This window comes from Equus caballus, chromosome 26, assembly GCF_041296265.1.
Source record: "Equus caballus isolate H_3958 breed thoroughbred chromosome 26, TB-T2T, whole genome shotgun sequence".
In the NCBI taxonomy this organism is placed as follows: Eukaryota; Metazoa; Chordata; class Mammalia; order Perissodactyla; family Equidae; genus Equus; species Equus caballus.
Window position 1 is genome coordinate 35,576,779 of NC_091709.1, and position 20,038 is coordinate 35,596,816.

Here is a 20,038-nt window from a genome sequence, read left to right on the forward strand (position 1 = left end):
AGTTAATTCTGAGATGATAAACTTTAAAAACGGAGTGTAGAAAATACAAAATTTTTGAATGACAAATATTTTACTAAATAACATTATATTTAAAGCACTAATTAATTAAATACCTTTACGAACCTACCTTTTTTTTTATAAACAAAATTCTACCTTGCACCTAACTTTGAAAATTTTATGTTAACTTTTAGGAGATAACCTCTTTAAAAATAGATGCCTATGAAAGGCCCCAGTGTCCAAAATTACAGTTCGTAAAAAGCCGTCTAATATTATGCATTAACTTTTTTAAAAAATGAATTGTAAGGTATAAAACTATACCTTTATGGATTTCTGGTTCACTTTATAGTTTCCTCGGCTCAGTTTCTGCAGGGCACGATAAGCGTCTTGCCTATGAACCATAACAATATAGGCACAGCCTCTGGGAGGAATCATCTGCTCCAAAACATTTTAATATTATAAAATATATCAAAATCAAAGAGCAACAAGACATAATACTGAGAAATCAGTTCTAACAACACCAACCACAATCCCTCTGCCCCAAACCAGTGTTCTATAATCTGAGATTAACTTTTTGTAAATTGTCAGTTCAAGTTTGGTCTCATCTGCTAATTATTAATGAACCTACAGTCCCCCAAGCTTTGTTATATAAAGGCTTTTCTAGAAAAAGGTTTTAAATGAAACACAGTTATCCAAGGACTGTAGTTAAATGGTAGAGAATGCTAAACATGGACTCAGAAAACCTAACCTGTAGCCACATCTTCTACAAACCTGGGCAAATTTTAACTTAGGTCTCAAGTCCTTAATTTCATAAAATGACAATCACATCTATCCACTGTCATTAAATAATTTAATAAACACTCACATTAATTGATTCAATTGGACCAAACTCTTCTAAGAGACTGGCAACGTCCTGCTGAGTAGTCCTTTTGTCCAGTTGTCCCACCCAGAGTGTAGTACTACAAACTTAAAATAAAATTATAATCATAAAAATATACACACTTGATAATCAGCAGCACTGTACCTTACATGAAAAAATTCATTACAGAAAATATGCATGAGTTACATTACGATACCACAAGTTTAAGTAGTAAATCCTATATACATTAAAATACATCTTAAAAAATTCTAGAAAAATGTGGTAGTACTTCCAGAAACGGAACCAGGATAGTGAAAGGTACACATAAGAGTTGGAAAAAACTGTCCTTTTTGTGCATAGATCTCAAAATTTCATCTATGAAAACTGGGGCCAGAGAGGCAGTAACTTGCCCAAGGCCACCCTTGGTAAGAAAACAGCAGAGCTAAGACTTGACCCCAATTCTCTTGATCACCAATCAATTCAGTGCTTTTGTTCACTATATGTAGTTGTCCCTTTCCAACTGTCGAGTGTAAATGGTTTTTCTCTTATGTTGTGTCGTAGGAAATAAGCCTTACAGAGTTAGTTTTACACATGCCCTAGTCACACTGTAAATTAAAATTTCACTAACAGCTACAGACTTATATGAATAATGTGTCTAGCAGACCTTATCAAACATATTCTAAACATATGATGAGATTCAGGAGATAATGCAAACTAATAAACTGTATAAATTACAAATATTTATAAAAGAGGGTATTAGTTATAATGGAAAAAAGTTAAAACTTTCCCATTGTGCATAAGGGAGCTAATTAATGACTTTATATTTCATACATGAGATTCAAGACTCACTATTAGTTTGCTTCACTCCTTATTGCTGCTTTATAGCTGGCTTAACGTACAAAAGCAAATCCAAGGGTATATACAAAAGCACAAATGAGTAAGACATGATAAGCTGCTACTTTGCTAATAGTTATAAAGGATTTTAAACCCAGGACCTGAAAAAAATAATGCAGGAAGTTTAAATGTAAAGGTTAATTTACCACTTGCAGTTTCTGGTTTGATCTGAGGAAGGCCTTTTTGTCGGCGTTCTCTTTCTTTTTCTCGATCTCGTCTTTCCTGGGAACGAGATCTAGGAGAATGTCGACGTCGATCTCTTGACCGGGATCGAGAACGTCGATGACGAGACCTTCGAGATCTAGAACCAGATCGAGATCGTCTCCTTTTTGGTGACCTAATATTTTCATGAAGAGGGAGAATGGATAGCACATGGAGAGAAAATAGAAAATGTAAGCATGTGTCAATTTGAAAACAAAAAATATAACTAGCTAATTTAATGTTTGGATATGTAAGAATTTGACAGCAGGGAATTCATTTCAAAGATTAATATGTTCAAAGTTAGAAAGTATGCATACGTTTTAAGGGAGATAAATAAGAACGGTAACATACAAAAAGTATCTCTCATCTTTGATACCCCTAGCACTATACTAAATTACATCCTCGTAGTACAAGAAGCTAGTAATCATCATTGAGATATACTGCTACTGCTGTTAGCTATCTTCTCAGTAATTTAATGGTAATTAGTCTTTGGGTGGTGAACATGATGTAGCCTACGAGAAATCAAAACATAGTGATGTATACCTGAGATTTATATAATGTTAGAAACCAATGTTACTTTAATTAAAAAAACAGAAAAGGAAAAAAGAGTTTAAGGGGATAGGGAAGAGGCAAGTAGGTACGACTACAAAAGGCAACATGAGCAGCCCCTGTGGGGATAAATGCTCTGTATGTTGACTACTGATGCTAATATCCTGATACTGTACTATGGTTTTGCAAGATGTTACCAAATGGCAGAAACTAGGTAAAGGGTAAATGGGACCTCTCTGTATTATTTCTTAAAATTGCATGTGAATCTACAATTATCTCAACAGTTTAATTCAAAAAAAGACAACAGGAATCAATTTTAACTAGAGAAAACACCTATTATGTGGAACCAATTGTTGCCTTAAAAAAATTTATTTAGGGGCCAGCCTGCTGGTGCAGCGGTTAAGTGTGCACATTCCGCTTCAGCGGCCTGGTGTTTGCCGTTTGGATCCCGGGTGTGAATGTGGCATGGCTTGGCAAGCCATGCTGTGTCAGGCGTCCCACATATAAAGAAGAGGAAGATGGGCACGGATGTTAGCTCAGGGCTAGTCTTCCTCAGCAAAAGAGGAGGACTGGCAGCAGATGTTAGCTTAGGGCTAATCTTCCTTAAAAAAATAAAAAAATTTATTTATTAAATAGTAAAAAGAGATATGTGTAAAGTGAAAAACACTGCTTTAAGAAACGAAAAACATCCATTACACCCCCTGCCCCAAAAGTATAACCTTATTATAGTATTACTTATCTTTCTACTTTTGTTGGTTGATAAACTTGAAATGGAACTTTGATTACATAATTCATATAATTCCATGTATATCTGTATGTAGGCATTAGAGTAACTCAAAGGAAAAAAATGTGGTTAAGATGACTGACCTTAGATTTTTTTTTTTTTTAAAGATTTTATTTTTTTCCTTTTTCTCCCCAAAGCCCCCCGGTACATAGTTGTATATTCTTCGTTGTGCGTCCTTCTAGTTGTGGCATGTGGGACGCTGCCTCAGCGTGGTTTGATGAGCAGTGCCATGTCCGCACCCAGGATTCGAACCAACGAAACACTGGGCCGCCTGCAGCGGAGCGCGCGAACTTAACCACTCGGCCACGGGGCCAGCCCCTGACCTTAGATTTTTTTAATGTACTTCTCCTGCTCCCACTCCATACATAGAGACATATAAACATACCAAGTGTTATTTTATTTTTGGGGAGGACAATTGGCCCTGAGCTAACACCTGCTGCCAATCTTGCTCTCTTTGCTTGAGGAAGAGTGGCCGTGAGCTAACATCTGTGCCCATCTGCTTCCATTTTGTATGTGTGGTGTTGCCACAGCATGGCTTGATGAGAGGTGTAGGTCTGCGCCTGGGATCTGAACCTGTGAACCCCAGGCCACTGAAGCCGAGCATGCTGAACTTAAGCACTATGCCGCCAGGCCAGCCCAGGAAGTGTTATTTTATTAAGGCTGCATATCTGAAAACAATCCAACTTGATTTTAATCTCTCTGTCTCCTAAGACACACAGGATTGGAAAAACATTCCTATAAATTACCTGGATGCTGACCTAGATCTTGACTTTCTGTTATCAGACATATGCCGCTTAACCTCTTGAATACAAGGTTGTTCCACTTCCATTTCCTTAAGAAGAAAAAACAACAATAAATGAACATAATTAAATGAGAAAAGTGGAAATTATAAATAGAGGCAATAGGACAAAATCTAAAGAACAGTGAATTACAAATCTCTTGTCCTGAAACAGTTCTCTTTTGGTTACTTGAGACCAAACTACTAGTTTAATAATGACTGGTCATCAGTGGGAAAAATTTTTTTTATATGGTTTACAAGATTAGAATACTTCTCTACTTCTAGAAACTACCTCATACAAGTTACATACTGTTTTAACAAACCATTACCTAAAGTAGTGCATTAGGCACTGGCTAAGCATCCTATTATGTATCTCAATCCTCACAGAACCCTGTGGAACTTAGTAGTCTTATTAGGTCCACTTTCCAGATGAAAAACTTAGGGCACAGAGGTTACTGTGTGCCCCACATAACAGTCTTTCTTCATATTAAAAAATGATGGCAAGCAAAAAGGCAGGAATCCGCATGTAAGTCAAGGCAACCAAACAGATAACCAACAACCTGAGAATAAAGTGTTACCTGATGTGCCTTCTGTGTAAGTGGTTCACTCTGTGCCTGAAAAGAAGCTTGGAAAGGCTGCTGCACGGGGGGAGTTGGAGGAATCACAGACTGAGCCATGGGAGGAAATGGAGGTGTAGGAAGAAGGCCAAATCCTGGCATCTGTCCATTAGGAGGAAGCGGAACCTTTTCGTATGTTAAAACAAAAAAAAGTGTACGAGTAGATTTTAAGTAATAGCTACCAAAAATAATCAGAAAAACGCTTACTACTTTATATAAAACTAAAACTTCTTCAGTAAATTTTGATCAAGGAAAAACATGACATACACAACAATTTCCACAGGTACAATCTTTAGCCAATCTTTATACATCCAAGTATACAGCTTAAAAATCCTATAGCTCCTGTTAAAATTATGAACACACAGGTTTGGTATTACACATTTAATAAGACATAATTTCATTTATATGAGGAAGCAATGTGACAGATGGAGCTTAAAGTCAGAGGGTACTCTATTGCAAGTTGTCTCTCTTCAACTTTAAAGGCAAGTAAGCCTTTTCAGAGGGAGAGTGGCTAGAAGCATTCACTTCTAGGTTCACTTTTAAAAGATTTACTCCAAGGAGTTTCAACCAACATGCCTACTTTTAGGGTTTCAAATATCATAATAATAATGAGAGTAAACCACAACCTAACCTATTTCTGTATGTGCCATTCCAATGCCAATACAAATAAAGTATAACTATAATGTCATTATGTCATAAAGACGTATTCTATCTAAATTATTTATAAACTTTCAGTAATTGTTAAACATTTGGAAATAAGTTTTAAACTGGCTTATAAAGTACTTTTCAAACTTCATTCATCAATAAGTTATAAAAATACAACATCAATTTCATGTTACCAAACATAAAGAATGGAGTGAACATGATACAGATGAGAAAATGAATATACTCCAAAGAGGTTTCTAGAACACTTTCTAAACTAGGATATAAAGTAGTATTTCCCAAGGCTGGTTGTACAACAAAATCACTACACAATTTAAAAAAAAATACAGATTCTCTAGAGAGTTGGAGCACTGGAGGACCAGGATTCATAATCTTTCTTTTCTTTTAAGATTGGCATCTGAGCTAACAACTGTTGCCAGTCTTTTTTTTTTTTGCTGCTTTTTCTCTCAAAATCCCCCCAGTATATAGTTGTATATTCTTTTAGTTGTGGGTCCTTCTAGTTGTGGCATGTGGGACACCGCCTCAACATGGCCTGATGAGCCATGCCACATCTGCGCCCAGGATCCGAACTGGTGAAACCCTGGGCTGCCGAAGCAGAGTGCACGAGCTTAATCACTTGGCCACAGGGCCGGCCCCACAAGATTCATAATTTTTAAATGCCCCGCCTCCTGCCCCCATAATAGAGATGCACAGTCAAGTTTAGGAAACTACGAATTTACCAAAATAAATTCAATGAACAAATTTCTACTAAATGCCTGCAATTCTCCAGTGTGCTATGCTCCTTTTACTGCAGATTGCAAACTGTATTCCTGAATGTTGAGAGCTGGAAGCCCTCTAAAGCATTTTATCACACATTTTTAAAAAAACCTCCTCACAAGGGAAAGAACTATATAACTAAACAAACCAGTTCCCTGAAATAGAACCATAATCTCTCTCTGAACAATTTTAACAAAAATACCTATTACTAAATTATAAGCATGTAATACCTTAGCATCCTTGTTTTAATTAAAGCAAAAAACAACCCAAATCACTTACGTGCTCAACAGCTTTTATGGTAGCTGTAGTACCACTTAGCCAATCACACAGCTAAATAATAGTGGTCTGTGAAGTGCAACTCATATGCTCTAATAACTATCAGCTGCAAGAAAAACACCTGTACCTGATGGTGCACTGGATCCTGCTGGATTGCCACCATTCGAGGTTGAAACTGATCCATATTTTGATGCTGGGTATATGCTGGCTGCTGCATGCCATCTCCAGGAAACCCACTGAAAATGATGAGCAACCTTTTTACCCATTCAAAAACACGTAAGAATCTTAGCCACATTTACACTACAGAAACATAAAGAATGTTATTCAGCAGTCATTAATAATCAACATTTTACGGAATCGTATATTTGCCTATATAAATTTATACGCTCAGCATTGTTCCCAACATAAAAGCCATTTTTTTAAATAGTTTTTTTTGTTGTTGTTTTGTTTTTGAGGAAGATTAGCTCTGAGCTAACTGCCAGTCCTTCGTCTTTTTTGCTGAGGAAGCCTGGCCCTGAGATAACATCTGTGTCCATCTTCCTCTACTTTACATGTGGGACGCCTGCCACAGCATGGCATGCCAAGCAGTGCCATGTCTGCACCTGGGATCTGAACCAGAGAACCCCAGGCTGCCAAGAAGCAGAACGTGTGAACTTAACTGCTACGCCACCCGGCCGGCCCCCAAAAGCCATTTTTTAATGTAAATCTGACAGGATTCCCTCCCTCATTTGGGAGAAAACCCAAAATATCACAATTTTCAAAAACAATGACTCCATATAAAAAATTATTTGTTACCGAACGTTACTTACATCATGCCTTATAATGATCACCAACTCTACATCCACTGAGGAAATAGAAGAAAGAAACTTACAAGGGTGCCTGTGGAGGAGAAGCAGCAGGCGTGGCAGCAGCGGGCACGGCAGCAGTGGGCGCAGGCGGAGCAACAGCAGCAGCAGGTGCTGTGGTGGCAGCGGCAGCAGCAGCATCTTCTTTCTTTGATTCTTCCACAGCTTCTGGCTCATCATCATAATCAAATCTATCAAGTAGCTTCTGGAATAGGTATGTCAATATTCCATTTTAAAATTCAGGTTGTGATTTACCGCACAAAAAAACTTTATGAAAACAACAGATGTGTACCACCATCTATAATCCCACCATGCTGTCACATACAATCTCATTTTCCCACTTCATTCATAGACAAATTTTACAGAAATGCCATTTGGAAAAGACGTAATTTTTTATTCTGCTTTTCTTCCCCAATTACAAGTGCAGGATTTTCTTTTTAACTATTCTCTATATGCTTATTTTATAATTAACTTAGAAATATAACTATTTTACTAAAATACTCACTTTCCTAGACTAAAAACTTCTGGAACTTGCACACGTGAAATGGGTATACATTTTCAGTCAGCTACAAAATGGACAAAAAGAATGACTGTCTTGTCCAATCACTATAAATGTCTAGAGAAAAATGTCCATATGCTGCTTACTCAAGAATATACTACCACGAAAAAGAAAAAAGAGAATGGCATGGACAGGGCCATAAAGAAGTCTCACTACCTGTATACTAGCTTCTTTCATCAAACTTCACAGCTCACCTCAAGTTACCAGAAACTTTCATTAAAAAAAAAAAAAAGAATCAGGGCACCTTACAAGATCACTTGTCTAGAAGAGCCACTTAAAAACACAATTCCATTTATTCAGAAAGGAAGGCAGGCAGGCAACACAATGAACACCTACTACTGTGTTTTGGTAGATTACGTATGATACTTCATCATCATAAGAAGCATGTAACGTAGATACAGTTTCTTCTTTTCACAGACAAGGAAACGAAGGCTCAGGGGATTAAGAAACATAACCAAGATTGTACAGTCAGTGAATGGGAGAATCAGGATATGGACACTGATCTTTTAGACTTCAAAGCCGGCAGTCTCTAGCATCCAACAAGCAGTCTCTTCTCTCAAGCTGTGCCCATTCTTCTCATGAACTTTCAACCTCAAATTCCTAAACTTGTGTTGTTCTAGGATAGTACTACCTAGAAATTCTGGTTCTACTTTACTGGACAACAGATTTCTAAATCAGGAAGGGAAGTTCCCTTCTTGGACAACACTTGTGTTTCTTTGTAATTCTAGGCCATGTGATTAAAGCTTCTTATTATAACTGAGTGAGATCTAACATGGCCAAGGCACCCTGCTGTCTTATGCACATTAACTTATTTAACCCTCATGGCAACAATAAAATATAGGTACTACCATGGCTATTTTACAATGGTTGACACTGAATATTTAAGTAACTCATCACCAAGATAGAGTCAGTGATAAGAGCTAAAATTAAAATCATCTGAACTGTCTACAAAGACCAAAACATATGATTCTTGGCAATTTATCACATATATAGCCATGTGCCACATAACAGTGTTTCATTCAACAGCAGACCACATATATGACAGTGGTCCCACTCAGTGACTCACCCAGAGCAACTTCCAGTCCTGCAAGCTCTAGTCATGGTAAGTGCCCTATACAGGTGTACTAATTTTTAATCTTTTATACTGTATTTTTACTGTACCTTTTCTGTGCTTAGATACAGATACACAAATACTTACTCTTGTGTTACAACTGCCTACAGTATTCAATACAGTAACATGGCTGTACAGGTTTGTAGCCTAGGAGCAACAGGCTATACCATCTACGGTTGCGTAAGTACACTCAATGATGTTTGCACAATGACGAAACTGCCTAGTAACACACTTCTCAGAATGCATCCCCGTCGTTAAGTGACCCATGACTGTAGATATGTTCTTTAAAGTTTGAAGATTTATACCTATTGTGTTCGGAAAAGATTTGAAGCAGTTAAAAAATTAAAACTGAGATCTATCCAAAAGGACATTTTTGTCACTTTTTAGGAAACTGAAGATCTACGAAGCAGCTGAAATAAACAAATTGTTCCCGGTCAAGCTGTTTGACTAGCTTAAAATAAACCTTTTTAGTCCAAGGAGAAGCATAGAATTCCCTTTTCTAAATTTGATATAACTAACAAACACTGACCAACCCATTTAATGTAAAACACTAGAGGAATCATAACTCAAATTAACAACAAAACAAGGATGCCACTATCATTGCTATTATCAACACTTTTCTGAAGTCCTAGCCACAAGTACAATAAGAAAAGAAAAAGAAACAGGCACAGATGTTGAAAAGGAAAAGTCAAGTTTAGTAGCTACCTAGAAAATCTGAGAGAACCAACTAGAAAACAAAGCATTTAATACCATGACCATTTACAAGAAAATAATCAACAGTTTCCCTCTATAGCATCAATAACCAAATGAAAAGTGTTATGAAACATTAAACAGGAAAAATGAGTAAATATCTAAGAATAAGTGAAATGTGAAACATACAAGATATATGAAAAAAGATTTTAATAAATGGAGATTCTGTATAAGAAGCTATCAGTACTTCTTAAATTAACCTATAAATTCATAAATTCTAAAATTTATGCTAAAGTTCATCTGGAAAAGTATGCTGTGATGGTTAAGTGTACATGTCAATTGGGCTAGGTTATGGTGCCCAGTTGTTTGGTCAAATATTAATCTAGATGTTGCTGTGAAAGTAGTTTTAAAATACGATTAACATTTAAATTAGTATATTTTCAATGAAGAAATACCCTCTATAATGTGGGTGGGCCTCAACCAATCCGTCCTTAAGAGCAAGGACTTAAGTTTTCTGAAGAAGGAATTCTCAAGACAGCAACACAGAAATCTTGCCCTGCAGAATTCAGACTAAAGACTGTAACTCTCACCTGAGTTTCCAGCCTGCCAGTGTGCCCCACAAATATCAAATTTGCCAGACTCCACAACTGTGCTAGCCAATTCCTTAAAAGTCAAATCAATCTCTCCCTCTCTCCCCTTTGTGTGCGTCTATGTGTATAGCTGGATAGATAGATAAATAAATAAAATTGGTCCTGTTTTTCTGGAGGACTCTAATACATATGCCCAAGAATAGCCAAAGAAAGTTTAAAAAAGAATAAGGGGAAGGGGAACACCTGGAAATGAAACAGTATATAAGTTGCAAGTATTTAAATTGTTATGATGCGGAAATAATTATTAGTAAGACAGAACAGTGTCCAGTATGGACATAGAAACAAATGAGAATTTAGTGTATGACAAAAATAGTGAGGGAGAATTGGCTATTTCCAAAAATATAAAGATTTAACTATCTTGAATGCTTATTCTAAAATAGGTTCCAGATGAAAAGAAGAGACAAACACAAAAAACAAGACTATAAAACTACGAAAACAAAATATAGAACTTTTAGTACAGGTGGGGAAAGTTTTCCAAATCACAACACAAAACAGACAACTAATAAATAAAACCACAATATGAAAAGAGTTCATGTTCACACGTGCACGGAAATAGCTCTGAAAGAATGTACTCAAATCTGTTCAAAGCAGAGTGAAATTGCTTCCCTTTTTCCTTTAGAACTTTGTTTTATTTGCATTTCTTCCCCAAAGCAAAGTACCCCTTTTGTACTCAAAAATTTTACCCAACCTTCTTTTAATCAATAGTCAAAGATATAATGACAACCAGCATTTACCATATGGATTCTTAATTTGGACTACCAATAATCAAGTTATTGTATCTTATAATTAGAATGCCAGGAAGAACAAAATTTTAGACTAAACTGTTTTGGGATTTTCAAACTTTTCTGTTTTTTGCAATGAAACCTGTAAAATGAAATGAAATTTTATATAGCCACAAACTCAATACATAGACAAGACACAAGACAGACAAAGAGTGGAGTTGTCTGGGTTAACATTTCGACAGGAAGTTCTGAGCTGTGCATAATCAGCACATCTGTATCCTTAGTGGCAGATCCTTAAACATGCCTAAGGCCCAACAGAGGAGTTGGAAGACACTGAACCAATCCAAACCCTCATGTTATAGATATGGTAATTAAGGTTTTTAACAGCAAAAAACAGAAAGCAACTTAAATATCTATCAATAGGGGAATGGCTAAACTGTAACGTGTCCATTAACCTAATACTCCTAATAAGCACTCAGTAAAAATGTAGATCTCAATCTATTAACCTTAACAACAGAGACAAGAGGATTAAGATCAAAACAAGCAAGTCAAAAATAGTGTATATATATTATGACCAAATAAAGAAAAGCATATATCCACAGTAAATTCTGAAAAGATATACAGCAAAATGTTACTGTAGTTATCTTCAAGTATGAGGGTTAATGGTGAATGTTCTGTTTACTTTTCCTTTTTACTAAAAATTTTTGTGATGAGTATATATTACATTTATAACCAGGAAAAATGTTTTGATGCTGAGGGAGAAAAATCCCTCAAACAACAAAACAAGAAAATGAACAAACTACAGAGAAGCTAGAGAAGGGTAACCTCCACGGTCCAAGCTGAGTGACATCAAGAGCCGGGCGGGTTATGTGAGAGGAGCGTACCTTGTCAAATGCGGTTTTCTGTTCAGGCGGGGGGAAAGCAGCTTTTTGTTCAGGTGGTTGTGTAGGAGCTGTCTTTAACTGAGCTGTGAGAGCCTGAACCTGAGCCATCACAGCATTGTCAATGGCAGGAGACTGCGGTTTTGGAGGCTGCTGAAAAGTCTGAAGGATCTGCTGAAGCTTAAAGAACGGGAAAACTGATAAACCACATAAGGAAGTATACTCATAGTATCAAAAGTTAACTTGCTAAAAAATCTTAAAGGTGACTCAAAATAGCACAGACACAGAGTAAACTGGAAAAAAGGAATCTACCTTTTAGTAATGGTTAAGTTTGTTGTGAATGAATCTATCAGGGATACAATGTGCATCACTTAAGGTTAAAATTGTATGCTGATGACCCCAGTGGTAGAAAATGATGGTCAAAGAGAAGAGAAAATACACTTAAGTTGTAACCAAGGTAAATATATATTTTCTAGAAAAATGTAAAAAACATTTCCAAATAATTTTGAAATCAATCAGAAATGCTAGAATTGAGAGCACCAATATCAGCCACTTAGTAGTTGTAAAGTTCGCTCCACCAAGGCGTATTACTATTTCTCAGTGTGCTGTTCCCTTGTTTTTCACCTTTCCCCACTCCCCCCTAATGATCCCCATGCCATTACCTTCCTAGTGAAGGCTTTTCTAGTTGAAAAGTAGAAGTATTTCCACCCTTGAATGTGCTCATTAATTAGGTGTGGAAAATAAGAACTGACAATAATACCCAACTACAGGAATTTAATCTTTGGATAGGATAGGCGGTTTACCTGTTGACCTTGTGTCGTCTGAAACAGTTGGGCTACAGCAGCAAAAGCATCCGAGCTGGGCAACTGTGGTACAGTTGGTACGGAGTTTGTAGTGGCTTGTGGGGGTTCAGAAGAAACCTTAACTGGAGGTGGAGGTGAACCTAAAAAAGAAAAGGTCAGTAAGCCCTAAGAAAACTTTAACTTACAAATTTTCCCTTTTAAACTCCATTAAGCTTCTTCAATGACACAACATTCCATTCAAGTAACATTCCATTTAACAGATAGTAAAAATACAGATTCTGTACAGTCTATAACAAGTACTGGAAGAGCAGACTTTTATTAGAAATAAGAATTATGCAAAGAAAACCATACCTTCCAAGATGCAAACTCAAGTTTCCTTATGGAAATTTTATACCAATATAAACAGACTTCAAACTTTTCATGAATAAAGTTATACTGTTTTCTAAGGTCACAGATACCCTTGACCATACCTTCATTATTAGTAACATTTTCTGCTACTGGGGCGGCATTACTGGTTCCTGCTGCCATGTCCAAAAGAGGTTGAATAATTTCAATCTTGAATACTCCATTTTTTTGCCAAAGGTTCAGCACACGGACTATTTTACTCTGTTATGTGTGAGAAAACATGAACGTACCATAAATAATTTATTATACCTCTTACAAAAAAAGAAAAAAAATCCCCTAGGCTAACATATCCATACTAAGTCTGTTTTGTAAATAGGAAAAAAAAAATCTATCATCAGAATTACAATTACTCTACTCTAATTAGCCTTTCTTTAGTAGTGTAATCTAGAGTAAGAAACAGACGGAAAACAAAAAAAGGGAAGAGAAAAGGAATATAACCTGGAGAATCAAAAGAAATACATTATAATAAAAAAAGTATTTGAAGTTTTCATTATATTTTATTTATGCTTACAAAGAGACTCTATCAATGACAAAAACTAGTTATCTTAGAGAAGTAAATGAAGTAAAAAAGAATTTCCTCAGGATGATCCTAACGGTTAAAATATTTAAGAAACTGGCCTGCAACTGCTAAGTTGTTTTATGGACCAGTAAATATGAAGGCGATCCAGAGAAGATGTGTTATTCATGAGTATAACTCGTATCTCCTACTCAAGGAATGATATTCTTTTCTCTTGTATATCTTTCCCAGAAAAGCACTCCTCCAAAAACATAAATACAGAATCTACAACACTCAAATTTATATGCCGTTTATTGTAAATGTCTCCATTCTTCATTATTTTGAGATTTACCAGTGTAATTCTCCCACTTACTGGAGTCCAGCTATTACGTCTGTAATGTTTTTCTACCTTTTTATAGTACACAGTTAAACCAGCTATGTATATAAGGAATTAAATACTGTAGTCTGATTGCTAACAGATGCCATTTATGCTCTAGCATCTCTATATGCTAAGGAAAGCCATCGATTATTGGTCCCTTCCTTCTGGAATAAGCAATAATCTGAGATGAGCACGGTCTTTCTCTACTGCAGAATTTCTTTTTCACTCAATTGTAAGTAAATCTTTCCAACAATGCCTTCTTTAGAGGAAGATGGTGCTCTTTTCATATTTCAACAGTACATTCCTGAAGGACTTCACAAGAAAACAGATGAGATGACCACTACAAAAAAAACGTGGGTTTTGTTTCAAGTTCACAGAGATCACTACATGATTATCTTCCTAGTTATACAGTAGGCTTCAAATATCTAATAAACATTTAAACAGATTTAAATAAATATAAAAACAAGAACACAAGTTTTAATTTAAAAATTATTAACTATACCTTATCTTCAGATGGACAAAGATATAAATATTGGAATGTAGCGGTTATGTTTTTAGAGAATCTTGGCCCAAAAACATCTTTATCAGTTCCAAACTGATGCCGAGACTGTCGCACAATTGAGTCGATTACATATAATCCTGGAACCTTGTATTCAGGTTTACACTACAAAGACAAAGATGTAAAGTCAATACAAGAAAAGCAAAATCACAATTTGACACCTATTAATCTCACTTTTATGAAACTTTGTTTATCCAATGATTGTTTCTATTTAGAAACTACTTGAGTGCTTAGCTCTCTTATTGGCTAGCTTGTCAAATTTCCCACAGGTCTATATAGAAGAATACAGCATTCTCTTGATACTTCAGATTCCCAATATTTTATTTCTCTCTGATCTCCCTATCCACCACCCCATAATTTCCCAGAATCAACATTACTTTATCAATCCCTAAGGCACTTGCATACAAATCCACTTACTATGATAGTCTCTACTCCAATTCACCCTGCTCAAAAAAATAATTTTTACCTTGTATTATCAAAAAAATGTTAACATATCAATTTTAATTCTATTAAAAGCACAGTAACAGAGAAACAAAAACTAAAAGGAGAGGTCATTTTGGCCTATCAAATTGACAAGATAAAAAGAATAGAGAAACAGGCACCTACACACATTTCTAGTACTACAGCTTTTACAGAAGATGATTTAGCAATAAATGCAAAGCCTTATTTGATCCAATAATTCTACATCTATAAATTTATTCTAAGGAAAACGATTAAGATGCACCTAATTTTTTCCATTAGGTCAGCCACTGAAGCGAAATGTCCAACAACAGGGAACTGGCTGAGTTAATCACAGAAACAATCATGCAATGGAATCTTTGCAGATGTCTATGATAAATTCAGTGGGAAGAGCAGGTTATCAATCAGTCTGCCACCATTTTCCCTCTTATAAATGTACAGGTACACAATAAAAATGAGTAGATCCAAACGTAAATCTTCACAGTAATCTGGGGTGGTGGCATGCAGGTAATATTAATTTTTTTCTATTTTACTTATTTGTACTTTGATCTGCTACTACAAACACCTCTACTGATCATTTTTTTTGGTGTCTGTTAGAGCTCTAACTCCTGTCTCTCAGCCAGTATGAAAAGGCCATGGATCAGAGACATTTCCAAACACATTAGTGTGTATCATATGGCACAGCTCCAGGTTGGGGGAGAAGACAAAAATGTCTAAGTCTCTGTTCTTGGTCCTCCACTGAAATGTGGTAATCACACAGTTATAAAACAACATACAACAGTAAAACTGAAAAATGGTTTAATTATGATGCGACCAGGGAAAAGCTGAAAGAACTTTCACAAAGTGACTTCATCTGCAATACTACAAGCTGAGTTAGATGTCAACAGAGTGGTCAGGGCAGAGGTGGCACATCAGGCTCAAGGAGACCTCTATCCAGACACTCTTGTTGAGTGCTACCTCACACTAAGTGCTCAAACTACACGACTGCTATCAATTTGCTTTTGTTTTGTTAAAAACAACAAAAAAATTCTAGTAATTAAAAAGAACTTCTAGTGACAATTTATTTGCAGAGTGGCTTTAGAAGCACGTATCCAAATTACAATTTACAAAGTAAATTATAAATACTGATCATAACTAAAATGAGGTAATAATGAAACGGAGAGTTACCTTTTTGATGAACTTTTCTACTATTTGAACGACATGCTTATAAAGCTGAAAAGAATAAAAGAAAATTATTGTCCAGTTTACATATTTCTACATTTCCTAAAATTAGAAAATACTTAAAACCCTGAAATTTGCACAATTTGAATAATTCTCAAGATAAACTGAATAAACCATGAGAAATAATCCATAGTCAACAACTGAAAAAAATCTGAACAAATCAGAAAGGAATTAACTAAAACAGAAAAATCCCCCAAAACAGAAGTCCTTTTTTCAGATTTTTAATCAAGAAACCTTCATAAAGTAGTGTATCAGGCAACTTTATGAGAGGGATAACAACAATGGCCTTTGGAACAGAATAGTGCAGTTTTTACTGCGAGTCACTTATTTAGGTGTGATCTTGGGTATTAACTTTATTGAGCCCGAGGTCTGCTGATTTATGACAAGAATTAAACGAAATAAAAAAAAAAAAAAAAAACAAATCCTACCATTCTACTCTCTACTTCAGTGAGTTCAACTCTTACAGCACCACACACACAAAAACGATAACTACGTGAGATGATGTGTTAATTAGCTTGATTGTGGTAATCATTTCACAATGCATATGTGTATCAAATCATCATGTTCTATTACATTATATTATTAAACATATATACAATTTTTATTTGTCAATTATACCTCGATAAAGTTTGAAACAAATACAAAGGACAAATACTAACAACAACTAAGAAAAAAAACCAGGTTTTGAAATAATATTTACAATGCGAATGTACCAAACTGTATTAACATGTACCTTCAGCAGAAGCTGGTTAGTGTTCTTTGTTTCAGGCCTGAATTAATTCACAAGATGCATTCTCACGTTTAATGATAACATTTTCAAAATCTCAAAAAATTTTTAAATTAAATATATTTTATTTTACTCTTACCTTAATAGCTTTAATAGCAGCTTTTGTGATGAGGATCATCTTGGCTCGAGAGATAGGAGGTTTCATATCCATAAGTGAAAAGAGCTTAAAAACAAAAAAAGAAAAAAAATTTTTAAATAAAGGTAAAATTAGAAGTCAATTTTCCAGTTCTACAAAGATATTTGCAATGTATTAACTAAAAGGATAACAAACATTTTGAACTAAGTTTAACAATTTGGCTAGTAAAGAAAACCAAGAGTCTTCCTACATACCTGCTCTACCACTTAGAAAATACACTGGGAAAGGATCATATTAAAAAGCAACAAAAACGAAAAAAGGAAAAAACATTAAGAAATTTACAAAACCTGCAACAGAAAAAACCTACAAAACTTTACTGAAGAACTCAAAAATGGTCTGAATGGAAACAAACACGCCATGCTCCCCGGACTCAAAGTGGCAATAGTGTGACTCAATATTTAACGTATTCAATCTTTAATCCAAACACTGAGATTTTGGTGAACTTCAAATAATTCTAAGGTTCATTTGGAGAAACACACGCACTAAATCAGGCAAGAAATTTAAAATGTCATTATAAAGCTGGAATTCACAATTTCTTGATTTAGTCAGGAATAAAAATGACACCACATTTAACAAACCTCTCGACAGTAAATCCGACAATCTGGTGCTCCCAGGAGGCTTAACCACATATGCATGCTCCTTCCCCCAAAAGGTTAAATCCAACCAAGACATAATGAGAGCCCACAGAGGGTTATAAAGACAAAATCCTGACATTAAGAAGCTTATATCTAGCTTCTTAAATTACTGTTTTATTTTGTTTTGTTTAATCATAGGCACATACTCACCTGGGACTTCTAAAGATATTCTGAAATAATTTTCAGGGCTTCCTGAGCATTATCAACTTTGTATTTAATTCCTTTCCAATTAATGTTGATATTTCAAATATGGAATTGCTAAGACATAGACCTTACTAGACCACGACTAAGAGGCTAGCCTGAAGAATAAAAGTCTCTCCTCCCAGAGTAAACAGCCCCAAGTAACAACATATCCTTGAAATTCAGAGAGAATTTTCAAAGGTTTCCAAAATAACAGACACAGTAGGACTACAGATAACAGTAACAGTAATTTTAGAAAAGGTATGGAATGCCAGATATGAGCAATAGAAGAACAGATACTCTGTTTAAGCAGAGAAAGACAGAATTTTCCCATAAATAATATTAATACAGGAATTTATCTAAGAAAAGAAAGATTCTCTAAATAAACAGGTCATAATTCTTCATTATTTTAAAAATCCTCCTTGAGATTATGTGAAAAACAATTAGAAAGATAGTAATCTTTGAAATTACATAAACCAATGAGAAACTACAAAACAATTTAAAATATTTCAAGTTAAATACAAATTCTAAAAGTATCAACACTGCATGAAATATACAGCATACATCTATAAACGATATACTCTGACCATTTATAAGCTATAAAATTTATTAAGACAGTTGTTTATTACTGTTATTTTATTTCCTCCTCTGTACTTTAAAGCAGAGAAAAGGGATGCAGAAAAGTTTATACAAGGATCTTAAGAATGAGCAACAGGGGCTGGCCCCGTGGCTGAGCGTCAAGTTTGCAGACTCCACTTCAGTGGTCCAGGGTTTCACCAGTTCGGATCCTGGGCGCAGACATACCACTGCTCATCAGGCCATGCTGAGGTGGTGTCCCACACAGCACAACCGAAAGGACCTACAGCTAGAATATACAACTATGTACTGGGGGGGCTTTGGGGAGAAGAAGGAAAAAAAAAAGATCGGCAACAGATGTTAGCTCAGGTGCCAATATAAAACAAACAATGAGAACTACTTGTCTGGTCATTTAAAGCTTAGAGAGTCATATTTTAATGAAGCCTCAGCCAGAGCTAATATTCACTTAATGTTCTAAATAGCACTTCCTGATTATTTCTGCAGTAAGCAACCTGCCATATTAAAAGTCAGCTGAGCACACAAGACAGACCAGTGCACCTTCTGATGAAACACTCCATAGTCTATATTTAAATTACCACAATTCTTTTAAAAAGTTAAAATACAAATGATACCATATAGCAGTATAACCACCATTCAGGCAAAAGACCAGCAAGAGAACCTTCAAGCGCTATCACATGAGACAGTGGAAGGGTGTTAATATATTTCATAAAGAAAAGACAACTTTGGAAGAGAGGAAGGAACCAACATTTGAGTGCTTACGATGAACAAGGAAGAAATGCGTTTGGTGGTGCATTATTTCATGTAATCATATTGACAACTAACCTAGATTCTGTTACTCCTCTTTTGATATGATACTCAAAAGGGTTACATCTGTTTGGATGCCCAGGGAGTGGGTCGGAACTAAAGTTTGTTGACTGTAAAACTCACAAACCCTTATACTCATACCCTTACATAATGCTGCTTACTGACTAAATACATGCTGAGACTATTAACTATGGTGAAACATAAAGAGAAAAACGTACAGAAAAAAATATCAACCAGATGTCTGTGCCGGTCTATATACTGTACTGATTCAGGGATAATGATGAAACGTTGGATTTAATTTGGGATGCCTACTGAATATCCAGGCAGAGAATGGAATATAAATCTTGAATACAGAAGAGAGGGCCAGGCTAGAAATTGAAAGGTCACGGAATCAAAGCCATGAGCGTGGGTAAGACAGAATTTGTAGTTAGAAGAAAGTCAAGAACATATAACCTAGCTAAGTTATACCAAAAATTTCGATGTTGTATAGAGAAGGGGGTTGCACAAGTGAACACCAAGACAAACGCCAGAAATTAAAGGCATTTGGCATGGTCAAATGCTCTAACAGGTTAATAAGGATGTGAACCAAACCTTGTTCATTCAGTCTGACAATCAGGTAGCTGAAGTAATACCAGTTTTTCCAAGTGATCCCAAAGTCCAACTGGTTAAGGAGTAAGTGGCAGGTAAGGAAGCAGACATGCAGTTTTGGAACATTTCTCATCCATACAACAAATATTTGAGAGCT

At 35.7% G+C, this 20,038-nt stretch overlaps 1 protein-coding gene across 4 annotated transcripts in view; it reads right to left on the bottom strand.

Moving 5' to 3' along the window:
* The window catches only part of SCAF4 (SR-related CTD associated factor 4), a 61,954-nt gene that overhangs the window by 23,620 nt on the left and 18,296 nt on the right, over positions 1–20,038 (bottom strand). For 2 of the 4 annotated variants that reach the window (XM_023630008.2, XM_023630006.2), the window contains exons 2-14: positions 17,021–17,104; positions 16,101–16,145; positions 14,418–14,579; positions 13,106–13,241; positions 12,636–12,775; positions 11,836–12,012; positions 7,246–7,424; positions 6,502–6,610; positions 4,641–4,805; positions 4,031–4,116; positions 1,897–2,087; positions 863–963; positions 319–432 (exon numbers count right to left, since the gene is read on the bottom strand). In XM_023630008.2, the coding sequence (XP_023485776.1) occupies positions 319–432; positions 863–963; positions 1,897–2,087; positions 4,031–4,116; positions 4,641–4,805; positions 6,502–6,610; positions 7,246–7,424; positions 11,836–12,012; positions 12,636–12,775; positions 13,106–13,241; positions 14,418–14,579; positions 16,101–16,145; positions 17,021–17,104 (1,689 nt within the window). The remainder of the gene's footprint in view (positions 1–318; positions 433–862; positions 964–1,896; positions 2,088–4,030; positions 4,117–4,640; positions 4,806–6,501; positions 6,611–7,245; positions 7,425–11,835; positions 12,013–12,635; positions 12,776–13,105; positions 13,242–14,417; positions 14,580–16,100; positions 16,146–17,020; positions 17,105–20,038) is intronic. The other 2 variants (XM_070252089.1, XM_070252090.1) reach the window with 1 other exon arrangement.